The 21,649-nt window shown below is 38.7% G+C and overlaps 1 protein-coding gene across 1 annotated transcript in view; it reads left to right on the top strand.

Moving 5' to 3' along the window:
• Positions 1–21,649, top strand: part of LOC126413380 (protein TAPT1 homolog) — a 135,967-nt gene that overhangs the window by 60,648 nt on the left and 53,670 nt on the right. The window contains exons 6-7 of the mRNA XM_050083260.1: positions 6,036–6,133; positions 6,364–6,514. Of these exons, the coding sequence (XP_049939217.1) occupies positions 6,036–6,133; positions 6,364–6,514 (249 nt within the window). The remainder of the gene's footprint in view (positions 1–6,035; positions 6,134–6,363; positions 6,515–21,649) is intronic.

Raw genomic sequence — 21,649 nt, 5'->3', positions numbered from 1 at the left:
CCCCACCTGTACTGTGTTACCCCTCCCTCTCCTCAATCCCATGATTCTTTCATACTTCCATTGCCCACCCCAGCTAGACACAGCTACAGTCAGGCATTAGCACCCAAAGATGACAGGGAGTGTGAGTTTTGCTTGTGTGAATGTGTGAGAGTTTTCTATTTCTGAAGAAGTACATAGTCCAAAAGCTGAATATTTTTAGTATTCTTTCTTTTGTGCCTGTTGCAATTCAATGCCGTCTTTATGTGGTGAGTAGCAATCTATCCTTTTCATGTTGCTGTTATTTCGTCTTGGATTTTCTGTCATTTAATTTCTTTGATAATCAACATTTTGTTAGGTTTTTCTTCATGTCGCCACCAAAGATTTTATGTTTTTTACACAACTACGCATGTGTACTTACTCTTGTGATAATTATAGTGCTGTAGAATAATCATCAACTAAACATGAACTTCATTTCACTTAAAATTTGAGGCATATTGGTTGCACATAGTTGATACTGTGTGAAGTGATCATGAACATCTCAATGATGCACAATGTTCAGTTTCAGTGGCATTATATCAGAGTGGAACTGGGATAGAATTGGAAGTGTGCCTGGGGCACTGTTTACTGGTTAATGTGGCCTTAGGCAGTAGTTCATTCGTATAACTTTCCAGGCATAATTGATGAAGGTAGTTGCGAAACAAAAATAAATTTTAATTTCTGAATTGAGGCAAATGAAGAAGAATTTCTTATATTGTTTCTCTCTCTGACCACTTCTCCATAGGTGACGATGAGTAGCTTTATTTTTATACTGAGGAAACTATCAAGCATACCTGTCGTTATATCAAATTCACATTGTAAAGTACTCAAAAAAGTTGCTGCCAACAATTAGCCCGTCATCAATGTAAATTGCTATGTTTAATCTATTTTCATTCCATTTGCAGTGAAACATATAAAGATGTACAGCACTGCTTTGAAAATCCACTTTCTTCAAGACTTTTGGCGTAGAACCCAGTGATTCAGCAGTATTTTGGCATTAATAGGAATTCAACTAATGCCCATGTATTGTGTCTCTTAAGTGAGTCCATTTCTTCATTAATAGCTTGCATCTATGTTCTCTTCTCATTTGACTGCAGTATGTCAGAAAACACATTTTGGATCTTTATGTTCATAAATACCAACTTTTGTTAGCATCAAGAATTCACCAATTTCCTCCCAGGTTGGTTTTCTTCGTTGTTCTCCAGTTTACCACCTTCAGAAAATTCAGGAGTTTTTGCTTTCCAGGAATTCTGTTGATTATTTGTTACAGTCACCTGTTACTTGTCTTCTCCACAATCAAATGTGCCAAATTGTTGTTCTTTGACTTCCTTTGGTAGCAGACCGCCTATGACATTTGCCTTCTTGTGCTTTGGGTAACGGATCCAACTATTTTGGGTCTGAGAAATACTGCATTCAACATTATCACTATAGAAGCTGAAAATTGCTCCTGGCTGAAATTTTATGTTATGACTCTAGACTACTTTCCTTCTTTGACTCCAGACTCTAAATTTACCTATGTTGTTGACATACGTAGCAACTTATCCAAAAAACAGCCTTGTCATCAAACTTTGAATAGAAAGATTTGTTTTCACAAATATGTTAACCTGTGCCAAAAATTATGAGGTGATCAAATTTTCCTGTTGTTTGATTGTACCACAGCTCATAAGCACCTCTTCAGCATCAACTACAGCGTGAAGATGGTGCATTGAAGTGCCAAAACTGATAGATACAAAATAAATAAAATCATAAGGATGGCTGTAGGAGTTTCATTTTCTCAAAAGGATGGACATGCAAAAACAGCTCATAAAGGTTTTCATCTGGAAATGAAGACCTTCCAGTATGGTTTAAGACATAAATGCTGTGTTGCAAGCTTCTGCCTACAATCCTTTTGGCAGTTTACATGCCTTGAACATTGAGCATCAACAATTATTGTACCTGTAGTAACAACAACAAACAGTGGGAACGCCTTGGGCTGCGGTTCGGAGCTGCCAGGTGGGGAAGCCGCCGGCGGTGGAGCACGCACCACCGGGTAAACACAGGACGAGTCGGACGACAGACCAACGACAACTGACAACAACTGACCACGACTGACTATGAGCGACACAACAAGGAAGAGATAAACAACGGAGGCTTGTGGAAACCACAACACCAAACACCAAACGTAAATCCACTCGGAACCAGAGCCAGGCAAATGTCAACAACGAGCAACGACCAGAACGCAGTACTGCCGAGATAGAAACGAAATCCAGAGCGAGTACCAGACTGGCTGGACTAGGGCAGAGCGGGTCGCTATATACGAAACCGGAGGGAGCAGCTATTGGCCGCTGTCTGCACGTGGCTTAGTGGTGGCGCCCTCACTGCGCGAGAGCCGCTGCGCGGAATAGCCGCCACACGGAATAGCCGCCGTGGAGGCGGAGCCCTCTATGGGCTGACCACGTCCATTTGTTCTGCCGCATGTTCGACTTCCGCGGTGGAAGGTACTAGAGTACTTTCATGTTCAACTGTACCATTTTGCTCAAGGATATAGGCTGGAAGAATCAATACTCTGTTCCCTTGATGATGATGATGATGATGATGATGATGATGATGAAGTCCCATACTCCTTGACAGAGCGTAGGGGAATGACGCGGGAGACCCGCGCCACCATACTAGGCAAGGTCCTTGTGGAGGTGGTTTGCCATTGCCTTCCTCCGACTGTAATGGTGATGGATGATGATGATGATGATGATGATGATGATGACACAATAACACCCAGTCATCTCAAGGCAGGTGAAAATCCCTGACTCCGCTGGGAATTGTATCCGGGACCCCCTGCTTGGGAAGCAAGGACGCTACTGCAACACCACGAGCTTATCTATGAGAAATTCCTAGATTTTCTCGTTATAAAATTCTCTGTCTCAATCACATCTTAATTGTTTAACTCTATGTCCAGTGCTTTGTGCTTCATTTAAGTGCGACATGTGGTTTCATATTTGTGTTTCAGAAAGAAAATTTGATAGAATTTACTGTAATTAGCTTTAAAACATAATTAATATTTAGCACCTCCAAATGATTTTGTAGTCATTGGTCCAGTGACAGCTCCATGACTTAATTTGCTAGCAACTGTGGAATGATGTTTTAGTTGTTTGAATGGTTTTCTGTGCATTTTTTATAATGTATAACCATTGAAAACATCATTCTTGTAATGTTCTGCATTGATATCAAGTTTCTTCTAGATATTCTTCATGTGTTGGTTATCTTGATCACCAAATCTTTTGTGGTACACCTGGAATCTTTCAGAGGATGTCAATATTAACCATTTATTGATCAAATGCACCCATATTAGTCCTCGTGTTCCCAATAAAACGACTTCAAGAATATCAAATTTCTGTTTACAAAACAGAATGCTGTTTTAACTAAGTTGGAATCCATTAGATTCTCAGTGAGTATTCAGATTTAAAAGCCAGCAATAGGTCACAAAATCCATCATTTATTGGAACATATCTAGATTGTGAATATTATGTTGTCATTATCGGTTCAATTACCAAAGAGTGACTTAGATACCAACGTGCCAGAGCATAAAAACTGATAAATGACACAGACCTTATGTGACTGACATAAAACTCAATTTTTGTGTCATGTATCAGTGTCAATGCTTTACTAATCGCACCAATGATGACTATGTGACAGTCAAAATGTAGATCTGTTCCAATAAGTGATGGATTTTGTGATTGCTGTTTTTCTTTAAATTTGAAAGTACTGTTTATTTGAAGTGTTGATATTATAACGTAAATTCTTCCCCTTCAACTCTTCCCCTTCAAGTCTTCCGGCAGGAGGAGGACCCACTGGCTCCGAAAGCATGTGGAAGTTAAATACTTTTTTGTATGTGTTCCCCTGCTGCCACTAGGTGAAGAGATTTTTTTTTGTGTGTCAATTTACATTATGTTTAAAGTGATATACTTCATAGCACCACTGCCTCTATACCATTTATTTTCAGCAATGTAGTTTCCAGTTGATGCACATGTGATGCATGAAGTAAATGCAGCAGTTCTGCTTATCTTCTCCTTTTGCCACATGTTAGTGTTGTCTGCTCCCCAGTCCCCTAGTTTTTTTGCACTTATTACGTAGACATTTTTACTCTGCTCTTTCTTTTGTCATCTTCTTTCAATTATTATTTTGTTCCCTTTCATGTGTTAGAAACAACGGATGTAATAGATTGCATTGTATTTTGTTCATTCAATCCAGTGAGGAAACTCAAACTCTGGTGTTCTGACGATATTGCGTGCCATAGATCTTTAAATTTTCGTATTCCATTCCCAGCATAGGCATGACTTGACCATTTAATATTCCTTCAGACAATGCATTCTTTTCATGTGTTGCTACTTTATCATATAGATCTATAAATAACTTCTGCAGCTTAGCTGCATGTGTGCTAATATCTTCCGTTTTGTCATGTCAGACATGGGGGGGGGGGGGGGGGGGGAGATATTCAATTAGCCTGTTAAGCATTGCATGCTGCTATGTTCAAATTGTGCTGCTTGTAGTTTGTCCCATGCTTCTGTAGCATTATTGCACATTAACGTAGTTCAACAACTGGTTTACTTAGCACACTTGCGATCAGATGTTGTCCTTTTCCCATCCTTCATTGTTGCCTATGGTTCAGTAATTGGTTCTCATGACAACACCACATGTTTGTGCATACCATAACTAAAGGCTTCAAAACTTCCTGGCAGATTAAAACTGTGTGCCCGACCGAGACTCGAACTCGGGACCTTTGCCTTTCGCGGGGCAAGTGCTCTACCAACTGAGCTACCGAAGCACGACTCACGCCCGGTACTCACAGCTTTACTTCTGCCAGTACCTCGTCTCCTACCTTCCAAACTTTACAGAAGTGCTAGTTCTGCAAGGTTCGCAGGAGAGCTTCTGTAAAGTTTGGAAGGTAGGAGACGAGGTACTGGCAGAAGTAAAGCTGTGAGTACCGGGCGTGAGTCGTGCTTCGGTAGCTCAGTTGGTAGAGCACTTGCCCGCGAAAGGCAAAGGTCCCGAGTTCGAGTCTCGGTCGAGCACACAGTTTTAATCTGCCAGGAAGTTTCATATCAGCGCACACTCCGCTGCAGAGTGAAAATCTCATTCTAAAGGCTTCTCATATGGGGGTCAGTAGTTGCATCAACCACCTGTCTTATGTGCTCAGAACCATATATCAGCGTACTGCTCTTCGTAAAGCAGATAAGACAGGTTGCTGACACAATTACTTAGCTCTGAAGATAATCGTGAGCGATCAAAACATATAATCTAATTAAAAATGTGTAACTGAAATGGAGCAATAGATGAGGATTATCCTGAAAATGTATTATAAAGAGTTTCTATAAAAAAGACATTTTGAAAATACCATGGCATAATAGTTTACACTGAACCCTTAAACAGTTTTCCTTTATTACGATAATTATGAACATAAAAGTAAAGATTCTAACAATTTAGTGTTTTAGTGTGTATTAGATCCATCTGGTTTGGTAGTTGTTTGTATTGACTGAGGCAGCACAGTGGATGAGATATTTGATTCACATTTTAGAGGAGCAGGGCTCAAATTCCTTTACAGCTGTAATAATTTAAAATTTCCATAGTTTTCGTGAATTTCTTTGTGGATGTTTGAGAAGTTTTCCTTGAAAAGTACATTGGCAAGTTCTTGCATATTGTTGTCCAACTTTTGCTCTGCTTGATGTCCTTGTTGTCAGTGGTATGTAAAATCTTAATTTTTATTCCTTCTCTTCTCCTTTATTTCCTAGTGTTGAATTTATTAGTGCTGCTAATTCTCAACTGCACCTGGTTTATCATTAGCACTCAAGGGGCATAGAACATATGATGAATGCTTTCACCTCCAGTATGTACAATCGTCAAGTGAAGTGTTTTAATTTCTTGATAAACTCTTTGGAAAAGTTGCAAAAAATTAAAAAAAGAGTATATGTTGTAACATTTATATTTGTATCTGTGGAGAGAAACTGTTAGGGAAAATTTTTGTGTTGTTACTCCTTGACTTATAGCAGTATTACACAGCTTACTTGTGCTGTTTCAAGCTACAACTCTCAATGTAGCTATAAACTCCAACAATAAAGCTCTATTAACAATTATGATGTCAAATAATGTAAGTGCAATTCATTATTAACTGATAATTTTATGACTAAAATTGACGGGTAGTTCACAGCCAAAATTGGAAATGGTAAATGGTAATGGTTCTGTCTTCAGTTATGTGCCATAACGAAATGAAATTTTGTTTTACTGTTAACCATAGAATAGTGTACCATTAAGTGAAAGTGGTGTTAAATCTAAGCTGAAAAAATTTTTTGTGTCTTACTTAAACAATTTTTTTTTCAGTTTGTTGAATTGAAGGGAAGTGTCTTCAAGAAATTTGATAAAAATAATCTGTTCCAAGTGTCATGTAGTGATGTCCGTGAACGTTTCCATTTATTTGTGCTGCTATTTATTGTAGTACTGCAGACTATGAAGGAGTACTCCTGGAAAGAAGGTAATGTGTTCTTATTTTTTCTATATATTTTTCTAGTTGTTTGAAAGGAACATATAATATTGAAAGAATTGCCACAGTCATTACCTAATAACTAAAAATGGGTCAGGCATAGTTCATTTTTCACTTACAAATCTGATGGCTCATTGTGCTGGGATGAAGAGAAACCAGAATGCTTGTTACACATTGAGAAGTTTGTAGAACAAATTGTACATTAATTCTGGTTCATTTTCAGACCAGTAGGAATATCTGCTTGCGACCAAATGGTATGTTTTTGAGCACCCTTCTTGCAAAAGACTTTCTGAAAAAATAAATTTTGGTTTTCTCTGTTGCAAAGCATGATATTTGTCTACTTCACGTAACAGCGCACTTGTGAACATTTGTCACTACTTCTTGAACACGTGCATTATTCGCTGGTGTGACGGCAAATATCTTACATGTTTATAAAGTTGCTTTGCTAGGTACTCTCATCATTCGTAGAAGCAGATGCATTGTATATTTCTGACCACAAAAGCAATTTTCTCTATGCTTCAGCCTGTCACAAAGTATCAACTACTGTCAACACATCTGACCTTTTGTTATCCATAACAATAACAAGTAGTGCTCCCATTGGTTTCTATGGGGATTATTGAAATTTCTTAGGAAATATCGTTTTATATTATCCAGAATCAAATACCAGTTATGAGAGCAGATATGTCAAGTATTAACACTTCACCAGAAATGATGTTTACTGAGTGCACATGAAAGAACACGTGGAGCTGAACAGTCTATCTCAACAGAATGTGTTCTTGTTTGTACACACATCAATATTTTTTCCATTATTTATCCATTGTGTTCTGTAGATCCATCAGGAAGGATAACCTTCCATAATGTGCAATGAGTCAAGGTATACATGGACAAAAGACAAGGTAATCACAGAAACTTAATCTGTACCTTTTATTAACAGTCATACAAAATTACACTACTAAATATAATACTAACTGGATTTAATCAATTAAATTAGAAAGAAAGCTATTGCTTTGAAAACAGGTGTCTCCTCATTTAAACTGTATAACTGTTCTGTACCTGCTATTGGTGGTTTAATATGTACTTGATCACAATGGTATTTTTCAAAGAAAATACTTTACTGCATTTGTAAATACGTAGTCCTGTTTAGGGTACATTACCACTTGTCATGCAGCTTTACAATGAACATCTACTTATGTAGATAACAAAATTTTTGAATCCCTGAATTCAAGAATCCAGACACTTTGTGTAAAAGGTGAACTGGGAGCTTTTTGAATGTCTTCTCACGAGAGTACACACCTTGATTCAGAATGGCAGACAAGGTCCACTCAAAAATTGTATTTGTCTCTCATGTTGTGATTGTGCAGTAGTAGTTCATCTGCAACTGATTTTTATTATGTTGTTGTTGTTGTTGTTGTGGTCTTCAGTCCTGAGACTGGTTTGATGCAGCTCTCCATGCTACTCTATCCTGTGCAAGCTTCATCTCCCAGTACCTACTGCAACCTACATCCTTCTGAATCTGCTTAGTGTATTCATCTCTTGGTCTCCCTCTATGATTTTTACCCTCCACGCTGCCCTCTAATGCTAAATTTGTGATCCCTTGATGCCTCAGAACATGTCCTACCAACCAGTCCCTTCTTCTTGTCAAGTTGTGCCACAAACTCCTCTTCTCCCCAATTCTATTCAATACCTCCTCATTAGTTATGTGATCTACCCATGTAATCTTCAGTATTTTTCTGTAGCACCACATTTCGAAAGCTTCTATTCTCTTCTTGTCCAAACTATTTATCGTCCATGTTTCACTTCCATACATGGCTACACGCCATACAAATACTTTCAGAAACGACTTCCTGACACTTAAATCTATACTCGATGTTAACAAATTTCTCTTCTTCAGAAACACTTTCCTTGCCATTGCCAGTCTACATTTTATATCGTCTCTACTTCGACCATCATCAGTTATTTTGCTCCGCAAATAGCAAAACTCCTTTACTACTTTAAGTGTCTCATTTCCTAATCCAATGCCCTCAGCATCACCCGACTTAATCCGACTACATTCCATTATCCTCGGTTTGCTTTTGTTGATGTTCATCTTATATCCTCCTTTCAAGACAATGTCCATTCCGTTCAACTGCTATTCCAAGTCCTTTGCTGTCTCTGACAGAATTACAATGTCATCGGCGAACCTCAAGGTTTTTATTTCTTCTCCCTGGATTTTAATACATACTCCAATTTTTTCTTTTGTTTCCTTCACTGCTTGCTCAATATACAGATTGAATAACATTGGGAAGAGGCTACAACCCTGTCTCACTCCCTTCCCAACCACTGCTTCCCTTTCATACACCTCAACTCTTATAACTGCCATCTGGTTTCTATACAAATTGTAAATAGCCTTTCGCTCCCTGTACTTTACCCCTGCCACCTTTAGAATTTGAAAGAGAGTATTCCAGTCAACATTGTCAAAAGCTTTCTCTAAGTCTACAAATGCTAGAAATGTAGGTTTGCCTTTCCTTAATCTTTCTTCTAAGATAAGTCGTAAGGTCAGTATTGCCTCACGTGTTCCAATATTTCTACGGAATCCAAACTGATCTTACCCAAGGTCGGCTTCTACTAGTTTTTCCATTCGTCTGTAAAGAATTCGCGTTAGTATTTTGCAGCCGTGACTTATTAAACTGATAGTTCGGTAATTTTCACATCTGTCAACACCTGCTTTCTTTGGGATTGATGGAATACTCTCTTTGAATTCCTGATGGCAGCAAGGGGAAAATACAGGGAGCAAAAGGCTATTTACAACTTGTACAGAAACCAGGTTGCAGTAATTAGAGTCGAGGGGCATGAAAGGGAAGCAGTGGTAGAGAACGGTGTGACACGGTATTGTAGTCTATCCATTATGTTGTTCAATTTGCAGATTGAGCAAGCAGTAAAGGAAACAAAAGAAAAATTTGTAGTAGGAATTAAAATCCAGGGAGAAGAAATAAAACCTTTGAGGTTTGCTGATGACATTATTCTGTCAGAGACAGCAAGGGACTTTGAAGAGCAGTTGAACAGAATAGGTAGTATCTTGAAAGAAGGATATAAAATGTATATCAACAAAAGCAAAATGAGGATATAAAATGAATATCAACAAAAGCAAAATGAGGATAATGGAATGTAATCAAATTAAAGAGGCTGTTTGGGCAGCAAAATAACTGATGATGGCCGAAGTAGAGAGGATATAAAATTTATACTGACAATGGCAAGAAAAGCATTTCTCAAGAATAGAAGTTTGTTAACATCAAATGTAGATTTAAGTGTCATGAAGTCTTTTCTGAAAGTATTTGTCTGGAGCGTAGCCATGTGTAAAAGTGAAACATGGGCGATAAACAGTTTAGACAAGAGAGGAATAGAAGCTTTTGAAATGTGGTGCTACAGAAGAATACAGAAGGTTAGATCTGTAGCTGTAACTAATGAGGAGGTACTGAATGGAATTGGGGAGAAAATAAAATTTGTGTCACAACCTGAGTAGAAGACGGGATCTGTTGGTAGAGCACATTCTGAGATATCAAGGGATCACCAATTTAATACTGGAGGAAGACATGGTGGGTACAAATTGTAGAGGGAGACCAAGAGATGAATACAGAAGCAGGTTCAGAAGGAAGTAGGTTGCAGTAGTTACTTAGAGCTGAAGAGGCTTTCACAGAATAGCATAGCACAGAGAGCTGCATCAACCCAGTCTTTGAACTGAAAGCAACAACAACAATAATAGCAACACCTTTAAACCAGTTGTAGGCCTGTTTACATATCGTCTAAGTTGCCTCTCCCAAGGTTAAGTTCAGACTCTTAATTAGTAGGCTTTTGTCAGTCAGCAAACATTACAGTTTTTGAACTGCCCTTTAAAACTGTTACAAAATTATTTAGACAGCTGGGAAACAAGATTGGGCTCAGTATCAATATTTTGTAGGATCCCACATTGTGTTCCATGTTATGCCCATAAATAAGCAGGTACCAGAAGCTTACAGAAACTAGGAATGTTAAATGATAATTAACTGCAAGAGGCAGGAATCAAACCGGAGGCCTTCATTTTACCATTTTGCTAAACCACGACAGACACTGAACAAGATGTGATTAAGCATTGTGTTGTAGTAGTTAGCATGCTGGATTCGCAATTGGGAGGATGACGGTTCCATTCCCCATCCGGCCATCTAGAACTAGGTTTTCTGTAATTTTCCTAAATTGCCCAGGGCAAATACTGGTGTGGTTCCTTTGGAAGGGCATGGCTAGTTTCCTTCCCCATCCTTTCATGATCTTAGCTTGTACTCCATCTCTAGTGACCCCGCTGTCAGTGAGACATTAAATTCTAATCTTTCTTCCTTCCTCCCTTCCTTCCATGTGACATTGCTCCCCTCCTTGCAAAACAGTGACTTATTGTTTTGGAGTGGACTATATGTTCCCGGATCTGGACATAGTCTGTGGTCCTATGTATGAGTAAATGTTTGTATTCTAAATGTGACACGTTCTAACAACCCTACCACAACAAAGGTCAAAATTTAATAATGATTGTGGTGTTGCTCACGCTGCTAAATACTGCATTTTCGGGCAACAACAAAGTTATTATGTGGCAGGTGTCATTAGAACACAGTTAATAAAGTCATTTCATGTAATAATAAATAAACTAGGCACTCATCTTTTCGTGTTTCCCACTCTGGTCTCGTTGTAAAATCATGGCTCAATCGTCGAAAATCTAGGTGGTGGTGATTCCAAGCTCGGATGCAAAGAGGCCTAGGTTTTATTCTGTGATATTCAAAAGTTTTGTAGATGCGCTTCACAAACCATTCTTGAAGATTACCCTTTTGCAGGACAGTGGTGACGTAAAAAAGTAATCAGCACTCTGAATTTAAGTTACACTTTTTTTTTATTACTTTTGCTGCAATATCGCGTAACACACAAAACATCACTTCACAATGCAAAACATACTTGAAAACGTCTTCCTCACTGTTAAAATTCACATTTTATAAACTGGCTACAATATGCGTCTTTCGAACATGACGTCCGAGACTTGACTTTCTCAAGGTCCGACTCTCTAAATCTAACTAACTAATAATCGCTTACGCGCCCAAAAATCAGAGTTACAAGTATGTCAAAGATCATAGTGACAAAAGAAAAAATACACACAAGAATAATATCATTGCAATATAAACGTATCGATGAATCAAAGTACTTCTACATTAATGAAATCAAATCTGAATGTTGTCTCAGAAATATGTCAACCATTTTAAAGAAAAACAGTAGAATATTACTGGTATCGAGAGGTTCAGGTGAGGTGCTGTAATGGTTATGTAATTAAAGTACCATTACAACGTCCTCATGGTCACTGCAACACTTAAACAGAATTATCTCCATTAAGGCTTTGCATTCATGGGACAGGTTAAGCAGGTCTTCATGTTCCTTGTATCAGAAGCCCATATCATCAATCTGTGTGTCAGGACTATGATATGACTTCACGTGAAGGGCGTAGATGTCTTCACTTCATCGGTGATGTCTGACAAACAATATAGGATTTGGCATGAACCACTGTTCCACACAGTTATAAGAATCCTTATCAGATCACCTAGGTCATAGGTTACAGATTAGTTTTTGGCATTACAAAGTGCAGAGTCAGTGTCCTAGCTCCATATGCATGCCAGCTGTTTATTTCTTCAGTTCCAGTGATGAGCTTTTAGATATAATCATCCTGACCATTGTACAAATACAAAGTATCCACTCATTGTTTCAGCTCCGTGACTTCCTATCAGTAAAAATTACACGAAACCTATAGTCTATTGCATGTATTGTGTGCGTATGCAAGAACAAGCAGTCTCCCTGTTCAGTGATAACATACATCAAGAGAGCAATCTGCCAACATCTTATTAAAATGTTCACTGAGGCCGTTCATTTGCAGGTGGTTGACATTTGTAGAGAATGTTGCTTTGAAAATACTTCTGATACCAATCTTGACTGAAACGCTTCTACACAGTAAGATATCATTGCATGTGGGCTTGGGCACTGTGCTTGAGAATTATGTCTTGTACAAGAAACAAGGTGATTTCCAGAGTTTCAGCCATTAGTAAACCCTTGGTGACAGCTTAGTGGGTGAGATAATGAGTATACACCATTATCCATTGATTTCCATTGACACTTCAATTACATTTCTGTGAAATGGGGCTACTGCTGGTGGAATTGGTACTAGATGTTCTGGAAGTAACTGAGGCACATGGTTCCAATGTTGAAATTCTGTACAGCGGCTTACATAATGTCTGGCAGATTAGTAGAAGTTTGGTCAAGAAAATATTTCAGTATGTCTGATGGTAATGAACTGGAATGTTGAGTGCCAATTTGACAATATTCTTCCCATTGGGTCACAATTTATTTTATACAATGTTTGTTCCATCTGTCGATCTGACTTTTCCGGTGACATATTGTTAGTTACATAAGGCCTCTGTTGGATGTTCCTTTTGTGCAGTAGCTATGTTCATTAGTGCAACACTGACTGGTGTACACTAACGCTGTAATGCTCCTCAGATGGTTTCTGCTAAAGGTACTTGGCATCCTTGTGTTTGGATCCATTTTTTATACTCATGTTACCAATCATTGTGATCCTTCTTGCTTCTCTGCCAGCTTAATTAATGGTGGCCAGTCACAATAGAGGGTGGCCTGTTGTAAAATGAAATTGAAACTTATCTATGGTCCAAACGATGACAAGGCACTCTCTCTCACTCATAGAGTAATTTTAATCAGAGTAGAAGAGTATTGTGTGTGTGTGTGTGTGTGTGTGTGTGTGTGTGTGTGTGTGTGTGTGTGTGTGTGTGTGTGTGTGTGCATATGCGCATTTTTGTTTTCACTCTTTTAATGGCACCTTCTTGGATTTGCACCAGAACAGCACCTGTCACATATCAGTGTGTTGTTCCATTTTGGCATTCTTGTCGAGAAGTGCTAAAACTGGTGAAGATGTCAGCACCTCATCGAGGAAACACAAAGACGTTGCTTGCCCCTTCACCCCAAGGAAATGTGGTTTGTCCCTGCTGAATTTCTTGTAATTGTGCTGTACAACTGAAATCCTTCATGACGTGTCTGTAGTAACAACTTGTTCTGAGGGAGCCTCTCATCACACATGTACTGAGAAATTGGAAAATATGTTATGGCTGCTACTTTGCCTGGATTGGGATGAACTCCATTTCTTTTAACTAGGTACAGCAAGATGTTTATTCTTGGGCGGTGAAGAGACATTTCTCAAATTCAAGCAAAGACCTGCATCTATGACACCTATCAGTGTAGTTATCAGATGACTTGGATACTCTTCAAATATGTTCAGGAAGGCAATAACTTCATCTAAGCACCAAAGACATATTGTCCATGTAAGATATCAAAACGAGTTGTCCATCTTGTGTTCAAAGATGGCTATAACAGTGCACAGATCAAACAATGTAACTCATAGAGTACTTCAGGTTTCATGAAAAGCAGTCTTCACCAATTCAGCCTCGTCAGCTTCAATCTACCGTTGGCCATTCAGCATATCTATAGTGTGACATGCTTTCTTTCCCAATCCAAGGGCTCATCAGTTCCTAATATTAGATACAAGGGAACACCGAGGTCTCCTCTGACAACTGACTGAAGTACTGTGTGATGGGAGGATGACTGAGCTTACCTTCTTGGACTGCTTTAGCTGTACCTATACACCTACCTTTATGGATGGGTTGTGGCTGTTCATGGCAGTTGACTCCGAATTCTCCTTGTCCACTCTTGGTGGTTATGGTCGGTATGGCCGTGTAAATTTCTTTGGTGTAGATGAGTATCTTTTTGCACTCAGCTAGAACTTCACAGTTTGATTGGGCATTCAGACTGTTGATTAGGTCATGTTTCATTGATGATATTGGTGGAATAAATGTGTCTTCAAGGTTAGACAATAATGCAGACAAATTGTTGTTGCATGGACATGTTGGGAGTAGTTTCATCAGTTCGGAACTTCAGTCGTCCATAGTCTGTGACTGCTTGTAATGCCTGCAGGAAGACCCATCAGTGAATAACATTATGGCTGCAAATGGACAACACGTTTATAGATGAACATATAGGTAATGACATCAGTAATATTAAGTAGGAAAAACACTTCCTAATATTCTGTTAAAGTATATTTCTTTGGTTATGAACCAGTTTCAGGTTGCAATGTCCCACTGGTTTTTGACTGTGATATCGGGTGGTGACGTAAAATCTGAACAGGGAATAAGACTTCCTGTTATTTAATATTGCTCACCCTTATTTCAGCACACTCACCAAACTGTTCTGATTGAACTTCTTTTCTCAAAGTGCTGCAGTTACTGCTGGAAGTTAAGAGTACAAATCTGACATCCAGCTCTCGAAATAAATGCGAGGCTTCTCATTAACCACGTCTCTTATCTCTTATATTGTACTCTTGACTGTGTATTACAAAGCTGTTACAGTATTTGGAACATTTGAAAACATTCATAAGGACAAAGTCCAAAAATCTCATTTAACAGATTTCAGTTGACTGTATCCACATAAAAGTTTTCTCTTGTCCCTATGATGTCATAGGCTTGTCACAGCCACTCTTCCTCTATGGAGCACACCATATCTCCAGGGAAGGAAGCGACAACATGGAATAAACTTCTTGACTAGCAGGTACCACAAACGTGATACTACATTTATCATCTTCCCGACCGGTAGATATGCTGTGTCCATCCATCTCATGATGCATGTGCATAAACCAAACATATAGTCAAACAGAAGTGTATGTAATTCATTACAAAAATAAACTTTTTATATTGACAATCATCATTCATCAGTTCCGAAAATGCTTGTGCAACATATCACTTCATTAAAGTGATATGTTGTACTGCCCAGTGACAACTGAATGTCACAAACACAGATAAAATGATGTGTGACTTACACAGATATATTTTTACGCAGAGGATACAAAAGATACATGTAATCTACATATAATAACTTCTGTAGCTTTTCTGTAAATAATATCTACTTTAGTCACACATCATTAATCTGTGCTTGCGACATTCAGTTGTCACCTGAGGATGGCCTAAGAAGCTGGAAGTCAGTTTGTGACCAAATAAATATAATTTTACAGAACATTCGGAAGTTTTTTCTATTGAATACTATTATTGTGTTCTGCCAAGCAAAGGTGGAAAATTCAATTAGTGTTAAATTATATAAATGTTGATCCAGTAGTGAATGGCATCTTTGAACATGATGCAGTAACCATATTAAATAACATTCCTGATTACACCTAAGTGGGGACATGGAGAAAAGAGTAATTGCTTAACAAATAACAGAAAGTTTCAAGGCAACCTTACAGGAAGATAACTGTAGGGATGGGCGGATGTTAATTTCAGATTTAATGTATTTATAGATGGATTTGTATCGATTTTGAATGGCTGTTTCCGATAACAATGAATTATGCCACTAATAAGTCATGAAAAATTTTTGAATTACCAAAGAAATCAAAATATCATGTACAAGGAAAAGAAAATGATATGAAATGCCTAACACAAACAAAGAAATACTGTACTCTCATAAGGCAAGTGATTAAAAATTAGAAGAAAATCTTGTGTAGAATTAATTATTCAGATAATAAAATTAAATCAATGTGGGCAATTGTTAAAAAGGAAAGTGTGAAATCAGTTAAGGAGCTTGGGGACTTGGTCATTGAAGAAAAAGAGACAAATAATAAATCATAACATTCAGCTAGTCAATGTATTTAGTAATCACTTTCTAGGAGTAGTTCTTAAAATTGACAAGGGGCTAAAGTAACAGAATACATGCAAAAAGCAGTGCTATTGCCACATGCTGTTACTGTATGCTCTGCCAAAGAAATTAAGAGTGTAATTAGCTCCCTCAAATCCAAAAACTCTCACGAAGTTAATGATATTTCAGCTAAAATATTACAAACCTATTCTTCACATACATGCAATGTATTCAGTTTTCGTATGCAATACATACTATCAAAGGGGATATTTCCTGACACACTGAAATATTCTGTTGTCAGACCCCCTTACAAGAAAGATAGTAAGACAGATATTAATAATTAATGATCAGTGTCACAGTTTATATCATCCTCAAAGGTACTGCAGAAGATATTGCCAACTGGTATTTTATGTGGATTGTCAAAATCATTCGATTGTGCAGATTGCAGTATTCTCCTGGAGCAGCTTAAATATGATGATATCAGAACTCTTGCTGGCAATTGTTTTTCATCTTAACTAACTAAAAGGATGCAGAGAATTGCATTAAGGACCTCATGAAGTGTGCACAATAAAACAGCATCTTCGGAATAGAGCATAATCACTATGAGTGTACCACAGCGATGATTATTATGCCTGATCTTGTTATATATAAATGATGTGATGTTCTGCCTTGCTGGACATTGACCTCCATCTCTCTGATGGCTCCGTCCATACTCCATCCGTACCTCTGTCCATATCAGGCCCACTAAACATCAAAAAAAGTTGTATTTTGACAGCTGTCATCTCTTCCACATCAAAAATCACTTCCACATAATCTGGTCACCCGTGGACTGTGTATTTGCAGTGATGAGAATTCTCTTACCCAGGGCACTGAAGGTCTCACAAAGGCCTTCTCAAACAAGTACTACCCTCAAACCTAGCCTGGAGATTTTTACCATTCCCCCCGAACCAGCTGTAAAGGAACATCCCGACATCACTCAGTATTATCTCAGACTGTAGCAACCAAACCATGTCCTTTGCCAGGGCTTCACTTGTCTATCGTCTTCCCTGGAAATGAGGGACTTCCTTCCCACAATGCATCCCATCTCTCCTAAAGGGGTATTCTGTCACCCACCCAGCTTACACAACATCCTGGTCCCTTCCTACGCCATTTTCTTTCCTAAGCCCTTACGGCAGGGGTTATTTTCATGTGGAAGACACAGGTGCAAGACTTGTCTGATTCTCCCACCCAGCACATCCTGCTCTACTCCTGTTGCAGGCTTATCCCATTCCATCACAGGCAGGGCCACCTGTGAAAGTAGCCATGTCATATATCAGCTCTATTGCAATTTCCGGACAGATTTTTTTGTGGGTATGACCACAGCCAACTGTCCACCATAATGAATGACCATTAATGAACTGTGGCCAGCAGCAGGGTTGGACACCTAGTTGCAGAACACACTGCTAAGCACAACATGTTTGAGTTCAGTGGGTGTTTCACAACCTTTGCCATCTGGATCCTTCCCCTAGCACTGGCTTTTCTGAACTATGTTGATGGGAGTTACCATTGCAACACCTCATTTGTTCCTGTAATCCTCCTGGTTTCAATGTCCACTAACACACAGGCCTCTCACCCTTTGTCCAGTAACCTCCGTTTCCATTGTCCTGTCACCCTCTCCCAATCCACTTCAACATGTCATTGTCATCGTGTGCTAATGGTGGTGTCCGTATTTTGCATTCCTATCCCGTGCATCTGTTGCCTCTTCTTCCTCCTACATTCTTAACCCATGCACCTGCTGCCTTCCTCCAAACTATCAGCCACCCTACCCCAACCCCAACCCCAACCCCTGCTCCTGCCTTCTGTCTCTTTGCTCCATTTAAACACCCCACTCGTTGCAATCCCACAACCCGGTCTACCTGACGAACTGCAGTCCCAGCATGGTGTGTTCAGTTGGAACAATAAAACAATAACTGCACAGAGGTGTGTGTGTGTGTGTGTGTGTGTGTGTGTGTGTGTGTGTGTGTGTGTGTATGTGTGTATGTTGGAGGAGGGGGGGGGGGGTTGCGCGCATTTTTCTGATATCAAAGAAGCAGAAATAATTATCTTTTTTTTTCAATTCAATTATTGTAATCAAGTTTAGTGAATAAACGATACACACTTGACAGTGTAAATAGCATCCTGAAAATGGCTCTCTGCGAATGGACTGTCACTTTACTTAGGCAAAACACGATACATGCAGTCCTGTACTACACATGTCCTAACCACATCATTAAGAGTAATGCATGTGCATAGTATCAATAACTGAAACAAAATATTTTAAGTTCTTAGGTATTTATATTGATAAGAACGGAAGTCAAATCTTCTTAAATATCTAAGCTGCACTAGTTTTGCTTTGTGGATAATATCAGATTTTGGAGGTGAAAATGTCAACATGTTGTCTTCCATTTCCGATTTATGGCATCATATTCTGGTGTAATTCATCAGTGAGGAAGAACACATTTGTTGTACAGAAGTGTGTTATGTGCATAATATATGATGTCCCCTCTAGCACCTCTTGTAAACAACTCTTTAAACATTTGCATGTACTGACAACAGCCTCTCAGTAACACATTTATTCCCTTACAAAGTTTGTTGTTAGCTGTTAATCACAATTTAAAAACAATGCCAACATTCATAAATAAAATATCAGAAGTAAAAAATTATTTACACCATTCATCGCTCAGCATAAGTATGGCACAAGAAGGAGTGAGCTATTCAGCCATGAAAATCTTTGACCCCATAAACAAGCTAAAATTGTGTCTGCTAGACAACTCCTGAAGAGGTCCTGAACATGCAATAATTGTGTGTGTGTGTTTGTCTGTCTGTCTGGGGGAGAGAGAGAGAGAGAGAGAGAGAGAGAGAGAGAGAGAGAGAGAGAGAGAGAGTGTGTGTGTGTGTGTGTGTGTGTGTGTGTGTGTCCTCCTTGACATCTGTGACTAAGCAAGGTAGCACAGATGTTTGGAAGGACACTGGTTTAAATTTCTGTTTGGCTATCAAGCTTTATGTTATTAGTGGTTTCCCTAAGTTACTTAAGGCAAATACTGGAGCAGTTCCTTTTAAAAGGACACAGCCAATATTATTCCTAATCCTTCACACAATATGAGCTTGTTCTGTCTCTTAATGGCATCATTTTCAATGGGATGTTAAACTGTAATTTTCCTTCCTTTATCTCTATCCTGTGGTTTATCTGTTGCATCCCTGTAACCAGCACTGCTTTCTTCATATACATTTGAAATGCATCTCTGAAATTCCATCACGTTCACTGCATTTCAACTCCACTACACATCTTTCAATCATTCACTTGTGCATGTGCTTTTGTCCGCATTACAGTTTATCTGCCACTTCTTAAAGATACACAACAGACAACACCCTGAAATATTGCAGTATTTGTTATGCATTGTCTGATTTCATTGTAATCACAACTGGCGACTTTAAGACAAAACAGTTATTAGAAATTTACAGAATGTCATTTCAGTGAATGGATTCGCCATAATGCAAGGAATGAAGTCTGTGTGGAATGTAGTCATTTATGCTTATCAACACTCAGATTAAGTATTTGTGATCTGATAATTCTTGACAGTAGCTTCTTTCTCAAAAGTATTTTCAGAAGTGCTTCGTCGTATTCTGACTAAAGATTGGATGCTGTATATATGAATATGTCTGTTTCTATCACTATGCAGTATGTGTAATATAAAAGAGGTGTACGTAGCCAAGAAGCTGCCACATTTAATTCTGAGAATTGCTAGACATTACTTCATATAGTGTGTGGGTCAGTACCAGAGATAGGACCATGATTAGTGGAAAAACATATTATGTGGTGACAAATGACTATATTTCATGTTATAATCCAAAGTAAGTGTGCAAAATTGGCAACCGTCTTGTGGATAGCATATACTGACCCATGTATAACTCTGCAAATGGTGCTGATTTTGATGCTGGCTGTACATACAGTACAGTCAGAAATGCTAAGAGACAAATAGAATCATTAAATTTTTGTTCTCCTTCTCTACATCTACATCACCATGGATACACTTAAGAGCCTGGCAGAGGGTTCATCGAGCCACCTTTATAATAATTCTCTATTATTCCAATATTAAACAGCACGTGGAAAAAACAAACACCTATATCTTTCTGTGTGAGCTCTGGTTTCCCTTATTTAATTATGATGATCATTTCTCCTTATGTGGGTTGGCATCAACAAAATATTTTCGCATGTGGAGAAGGAAGTTGGTGATTGAAATTTCATGAGAAGATTCTGCCGCAACAGATAACGCCTTTCTTTTAATGGTGTCCTTTCCATCCCAAATTTGTATCATGTCTGTGACACACTCTCCCCGATTTTGTGATAGTACAAAGTGTGCTGCTCTTCTTTGGACTTTCTTGAGATACTCTGTGAATCCTAGCGGGTAAGGATCCCAGATCGCACAGCAGTTCTCCAAAAGAGGACGGACAAGCATAGTGTAGGCAGTCTCTTTAGCGGATCTGTTTTCTACGTGTTCTGCCAATAAAATGCAGTCTTTGGTTTGCCTTCCCCACAACATTTTCTGTGTGTTCTTTCCAATTTAAGTTGTCCGTAATTGTAATTCCTAGGTATTTAGTTGAATTTACGATCTTTAGATTAGACTGATTTATCGTGTAACTGAAATTTAATGGATTCCTTGTAGCACTCATGTGGATGACCTCACACTTTTCATTATTTAGGGTCAGTTGCCCATTTTTTCACCATTTAGATACCTTTTCTAAATCATTTTGCAATTTATTTTGATCTTCAAATGAGTTTACTAGACGATAAACAATAGCATCATCAGCAAACAACCGAAGGTGGCTGCTCAGATTGTCTCCTAAATTGTTTATATAGATAAGGAACAGCAGATGGCCTATAGCACTATCTTTGGGAATGCCAGAAATCACGTCTGTTTTACTCTATGCCTTTCCGTCAGTTACTATGAACTGTGACCTCTCTGACAGGAAAGCACGAATCCAATCTCATAACTGAGACAATATTTCATAAGCATACAATTTCACTACAAGCCATTCGTGTGGTACAGTGTCAAAGGTCTTCTGGAAATCTAGAAATACGGAATCAATTTGAAATCCCCTGTCAGTAGCACTCAACACTTTGTGTGAGTAATGAGCTACACTGAAACACCAAAGAAACTGATATAGGCATCTGTATTCAAGTACAGAGATATGTTTACAGGCACAATAAGGTGCTGGAGTCGGCAACGCTTACCGGTATATAAGACAACAATTGTCTGGCGCAGTTGTTAGATTGGTTACTGCTGCTACAATGGCAGGCGATTTAAGGGAATTTGAAAGTTGTGTCATAGTGGACACACGAGCCATGGGACACAGGATCTCCGAGATAGCAATGAAGTGGGGATTTTC

Source organism: Schistocerca serialis, chromosome 1, assembly GCF_023864345.2.
Source record: "Schistocerca serialis cubense isolate TAMUIC-IGC-003099 chromosome 1, iqSchSeri2.2, whole genome shotgun sequence".
Lineage (NCBI taxonomy): Eukaryota > Metazoa > Arthropoda > Insecta > Orthoptera > Acrididae > Schistocerca > Schistocerca serialis.
Note: the sequence above shows the minus strand (reverse complement) of the source record. Positions and strands in the feature narration are given on the sequence as shown.